This window comes from Lepisma saccharinum, chromosome 15 (assembly GCF_977018435.1).
Source record: "Lepisma saccharinum chromosome 15, izLepSacc3.1, whole genome shotgun sequence".
Classification (NCBI taxonomy): Eukaryota; Metazoa; Arthropoda; class Insecta; order Zygentoma; family Lepismatidae; genus Lepisma; species Lepisma saccharinum.
The window spans coordinates 32,558,127-32,564,353 of NC_139243.1; the positions used below are offsets into that span (position 1 = coordinate 32,558,127).

The following is a 6,227-nucleotide window of genomic DNA, read 5'->3' on the forward strand; positions in this document are numbered from 1 at the left end:
TGGCAGGACAGTGCAGACTCTGCTTCGGAGACTGTGCAGGGCGTGGTACATATCGGGAAATACCCGCACTGTACGATTGATTGATTGATATGTTGTTTTAAGTCCACTTTATGTACAGTAAGGCTAAGCGGGACTGGACCTACAGTTTAAAGTGGGATCCGAACCACTTGTGCCTCAACCGGGTATCGAACCCGGGACCTCTTGATTACAAGGCGACGACGCTACCACTGCGCCATCGACAATGTTCGAGAGAACAGCGAGAGACATTGCTACACGGTGGTCGACTCCATTCCAATGTAGTCCAGTGTCAGTGTACATTAAATAGTGTATATAATCAGTCCAGTGTTTAAATAAGAAACGCAACATTTTATGGTCCTCCGGACCGGATTAGTTTATAAAGTGGACAATCTCTGTGAGATATGACGTATTACGCATCAGAACAAACGTCTCAACTCGCCCGCCATGGAAAGAACAAGTGTTTTCGCGCGGTATCGAAGTGACTTTGTATGCAGTGTTCCAGTTACAGATGTGTACTGACATTCGTACGTACGTCAATATACGGTTGCATGTTATGTGTTCAATCGTAGTAATTTTTCGTGTCACAGTACTTATTACGTATTACGTGTAATTTTCAATCACAACCGATACGTGTGTGGTTTGAACAGACATTCTGTATCGTTATCCTGCGTACGTCGAATGTTTTGTTATAAGACAGAGTTATACACGGTAGTATTCAGTGGACAATAAGTTATCGATTACTATAACTCATCACGCGACTGAGTATCATAAATTTGGACAGTTTCGAGCATCACTACAGTATCCTGCTGTCGGCTGAAGTGACGTCATCGCCAACACCCAGGGAAGCTTCAGATCAAGGCCAGTAGTTAGCTAGGCTCGCACCATATTTTGTTTACTCTTTCCTCACGTACTATTTCCTACATATCTTGCCCTCTTTCCTTCGCGATGGATGAAGAAGATAAAAGAGTGTTGATACGTAGGGGAGCTGGATTTAGGGGCCAGTTAACACGAACACAAGCATTTGTCAATGCCTTTGAAGATAGGGGGGAAGTTCAAGAAGTAAGGGTCCGTTTACAGAATTGAACACCTTTGTGGGATAAATATGATGAAGTTCAAACACGTTTAGAAGTAGAAGATATAAACGAGAATCATGAACCTCATAGGGAGGATTTTGAAGAAGTTTACTATAAGGTACGGGGTAAAATGGAATCCATTATAGAGAAACATAAACAAGCACAAGCTGCACCTACAGATGGATCGGATGTTGTAAACAATGCTTCATCATTAGGCACCAAGCACATCAAATTACCCACGGTATCTTTACCCACGTTTCACGGTAATTATCAGGATTGGTTAGCATATTCAGATGCATTTCAGGCTATGATTCACACAAATGACAATATTCCTAAAATACAGAAATTCCACTACTTACGTTCATCATTAGAATCTGAAGCAAGGACACTTATCGATACTTTGCCCATGACCGATTCAAATTACGATATTGCATGGCAATTGTTGAAAGATAGGTATGAGAATAAACGACTGATAGCAGCAAGTCAAGTCAATAACATCTTGCATGTGAACGCAATTAACAAGGAAAATGCCACAGAATTCCGTCAGTTCATCAATGACGTCACCAGTAACTTAAATGCTCTTCGAGCTCTTGAATTACAAACACCGTTAGAAGATGTTATTTTGATACATCATTTTTTGGCTCAACTTGATTCTCACACAAAAAGGGAATGGGAATTAAGCCATACCGATCAGTCGTTCCCTACACTAAAGGAACTGTTCACCTTTCTAGAACAAAAATGTCAAGCTTTGGAATCAATTAAGTCTGTTCACGTAAACAAAAATGTCAATGAACACAAGGTTAGCTCTAAACAGAAACACATCCGTCAGTCAAATTCTTACCTGACAACTAGAAATACACAATGCTATTTCTGTAAATTAGCACATTCCTTATATTCATGCAAGTCTTTTGCAGGCGCCAGTCTGAAGCAGAAACAAGAGTGAGTGCGCAACAACAAACTTTGTTATAATTGTCTCAGATCGAATCATAATTTTAGGAACTGTACTTCAGGTAATTGTAGACGCTGTGGATTGAAACACAATTCACTGTTGCATCCAGACGAAGGCGGTAAACGAGGAGGTCCTCTAAGGCAAGACCAACCAAGGAATGACTCACCAGACACGAGGAACAAAGCTGCAAGGACAACTTCAGTACAATCTTCATACTGCACATTTAAGAGTAAACCAAGATCATACGTTCTGCTATCAACAGCTTTAGTAGAAGTCGTCGATTCTAGGGGACAGCCACATACATGTAGAGCTCTACTGGACAGGGGGTCTCAGTCAAATTTCATCAAGGAAGATCTTGTTCAGAGACTACAGTTGCGAAAGCAGAAAAATCATATTCCAATCAGAGGAATCAATAATGTTTCATCGGAAGCCAAGCACAGTGTAAACATTCAGCTGCGCTCAAGAGTGTCAGACTTCCAGACTTCACTTACTTGTCTGATACTCCCACGCAACACAGGGAACGTACCTTCTCAAGTTATTCATCATGAACATTGGAACCTACCAACAGACATTGAGTTAGCAGATCCAGATTTCTACAAACCAGAAGGGATAGATCTACTATTTGGATCGGAACTTTACTTGCACTTACTTCTTCCTGAAAGACAAACGAGAGATGAAAATTATCCACTTCTTCAAAATACTGAATTAGGTTGGATTTTAGTTGGTCCGATGGAACAGCCTGTAGAACCTAGTACACCCACAGTAGCATGTTTTGTACGCATGGAGGATAATTTGGATTCTCAATTACGGCGTTTTTTCGAGTTGGAGGAAATGTACTCGAAACCAAAAACAGCTGAAGAAGTAGCTTGTGAAAACCACTTCAATCAACACACCACCAGAGATGAAACAGGGCGTTTCATTGTTCGTCTTCCATTTCGATCAGATCATACAGAGCTAGGACATTCATACAACCAGGCATTATTCAGATTACATCAGTTAGAGAAGAGGTTTCAACAACAACCAGAGTTGAAGGAGGAGTATAGCAGAATACTCGAGGAGTATGAAATGTTGGGACACATGAAGCCAGTACAACCAGATCCAAATGAAGCTGATGACGTGTCATACTATTTACCACATCATCCAGTATTCAAACCTAGCAGCAGCAACACGAAGACCAGAATTGTTTTTGATGCATCAGCAAAAACAACAAATGGAGTCTCATTAAACGATATACTGATGGTCGGTCCAACCACACATGACGATCTGCAGTCTATAGCTCTTCGCTTCAGAACGCACAAGGTTGTATTTACGGCAGACGCCGAGAAGATGTTCAGACAAATCCTGATTCATCCAGATGACACTAAGTTTCAACGCATACTTTGGAGAAAATCTACAGAAATGCCAGTACAAACGTTCGAGCTCACAAGAGTCACATTTGGTTTGGCATCATCACCATTTTTGGCGACCAAAACATTGCAGCAGTTAGCTGAAGAGGAAGCAACCAAGTTTCCGAATGCATCCAAAGTTTTACAACGAGATGTTTACGTTGATGACCTCCTCACCGGAGCTAACAGTATTGAAGAAGCTAGACAATTGCAAGGAGAACTAATCGATTTACTGAATTCAGCAGGATTCACTTTGAAGAAATGGTGTTCTAATCATCCAGAACTTCTTGAAGCAGTACCAGCTACTTATAGAGAAATGCAACTACCATTTCAGTTCGACAAGGGAGCAAGCGTTACGGCTTTAGGCCTCACGTGGGAACCAGCAACAGATAAATTGCAAGTAAATAACAAGGAGATAGTGTCATATTATGAAGACAACATCACTAAACGACAAGTAGCTTCTATTGTCGCATCAATCTTTGATCCTTTGGGACTAGTGAGTCCAATAGTAATTTCTTACAAGATATTTCTACAACAATTATGGTTCCATAACATGGAATGGGACGATAAGTTACCACATCAACTCAACATGGAGTGGAAACGTTTGTTTCAACAGTTACCAAACATTGATCAGATACAAGTTAACAGATTAGTGCTAGTTCAAGGAAAAGTGGTTGACATTCAACTCCACGGATTTTCAGATGCATCGCAAGTTGCATATGGCTGTTGTTTGTATCTTAGATCAACAAATGAAAATGGTGAAACCACTGTACATTTACTTTGTTCACGTTCGCGTGTGGCACCTATAAGAAGGATCACCCTTCCTCGTCTTGAATTATGCACTGCTTTGTTGATGGCGAAACTAACACACAAGGTGTTACAACTACTGCAATTGGAAGTCAGTAGAATCAATCTATGGACCGATTCGAATATCGTACTGGCGTGGCTCGCATCACCTGCAAGACGATGGAAAACCTTTGTAGCGAATAGCGTTTCACAAATTCAAGAATGTTCTAAGCCTCAGTACTGGAAACATGTAGTGTCAGCACAGAACCCCGCAGATTTAATCAGCAGAGGGACAAATGTAGACTCACTACACACCTCTCAAATGTGGTTTCATGGCCCTGATTGACTATCACTTCCAGCAACAGCATGGCCTTCGAGTCCAACATCTTCAAGGGATGATGACTTGAAGAACAAAGAACAACTACAGTAAGTCTAGTCACAAATGCACCAACAATAGAATTTATCACCAGATTTTCGTCGTTATTGAAACTTCAAAGAGTGATTGCATATTGTTTGAGATTTCTACACAATGCGAGGAACAAACAAGAGAAACACATAGGATCATTGTCAACAAGTGACTTAAGATCAGCGTTGCATACTTGCATTAGAAGCGTGCAACACGAAGTTTATGGCAAGGAAATACGAGAATTGTCTTTTAACTGTCAGGTGTCAAAGGATAGTCAACTTTCAGACTTGCATCCTTTCCTCGATGACAAGCAAGTACTCAGAGTTGGAGGAAGACTTAGACACTCGCAGCTACCATATGATAGCAAACATCAAATCATATTGCCACCGAATCATCATTTAACTGAATTGATCATTCTTTCAGAACACCACAGGTTATTACATGCAGGACCACAACTCCTTATATCTTCATTACGACAGGAGTACTGGATACCAAGAGCCAGACAAGTGGTCAGAGCTATTCTGCATAAGTGCCTCATTTGTTTCAAATTAAGGGCATCTATTTCCAACCAACTCATGGGACAATTACCACCATCCAGAATACAGTCCACTAGAGCATTTCTAAACACTGGAGTTGATTACGCTGGACCAATTATCATCAAGCCGTCAATCACTAGAAGCAAATCAAGGCTGAAAGCATATGTAGCAGTATTTGTATGCTTTGCCACAAAGGCCATACACCTAGAATTGGTCGGATATCTCAGCACCAAGTCATTGAATGCAGATTTGCGAAGATTTACAGCACGTAGAGGAAAATGTTTGAACTTGTACAGCGACAATGGAAGAAATTTCGTCTGTGCCAATCGTGAATTACAAGACTTGAAGAATTTATTCCAATCATCAGACTTCAACAAGTCTTTAGAAGACCATGCAGCTCAGGAAGGATTCAAATGGCATTTTCTACCACCCAATAGCCCAAATATGGCTGAACTTTGTGAAGCAGGACTGAAGTCCATGAAGCATCACCTGAGAAGAATCGTAGGGAACTCTGCTCTCACTTTCGAAGAACTTGAAACACTCTTAGTTCAAATCGAAGCCTGTCTTAACTCAAGGCCCCTCACAGTATTGTCACATGACCCTACAGATCCCAGTTTTATAACCCCTGGCCATTTCCTTATTGGTGCACCCCTAACTAGTTTTCCTGAGCCTAGTCTAACTAACATCAAAGAATCCAGTTTATCCAGATGGCAGAGATTGCAGCAGATGTACCAACAACTATGGGACGTTGGTCAAAGGACTACTTGCATTCCCTGCAGCAGAGGACCAAGTGGAACACCCAAAGGAAGAATTTGGAACCAGGAACAGTGGTCTTAGTGAAGGAAGGTCACCTACCTCCACTTACATGGAAACTTGCTATAGTTGAACAAGTGCATCCTGGTGCGGATGGACTAGTGCGTGTTGCAACTGTTCGCACTTCGTCTTCAACTTATAAACGTCCAGTTAACAAACTAGTGCCTCTTCCAGTAGATCATTAGTTGTACTTTTGTTGATCGACTCGATCAAGGGGGGGACTATGTTTGGGATAGATTAGTGTATGTATTATTATTTGTG

General features: G+C 41.2%; 1 protein-coding gene across 1 annotated transcript; it reads left to right on the forward strand.

The window, feature by feature from the left end:
- Positions 1-1,221: 1,221 nt before the first annotated feature.
- Positions 1,222-5,990, forward strand: LOC145999188 (uncharacterized). The gene is made up of 3 exons (XM_083136118.1): positions 1,222-1,354; positions 2,150-3,921; positions 4,878-5,990. The coding sequence occupies exons 1-3, from the start codon at positions 1,222-1,224 to the stop codon at positions 5,988-5,990; spliced, it is 3,018 nt and encodes a 1,005-aa protein (XP_082992244.1).
- The last annotated feature ends 237 nt before the right edge of the window (positions 5,991-6,227 follow it).

Coding starts and splice junctions, on each gene's coding strand:
- LOC145999188 (XM_083136118.1), top strand. CDS start 1,222: ATGGAATCCATTATAGAGAAACATAAACAAGCACAAGCTGCACCTACA. Junction 1,355..2,149: donor ATCTTTACCCACGTTTCACG/GTAATTATCAGG, acceptor TGTTGCATCCAG/ACGAAGGCGGTAAACGAGGA. Junction 3,922..4,877: donor TCTTTGATCCTTTGGGACTA/GTGAGTCCAATA, acceptor TTTAACTGTCAG/GTGTCAAAGGATAGTCAACT.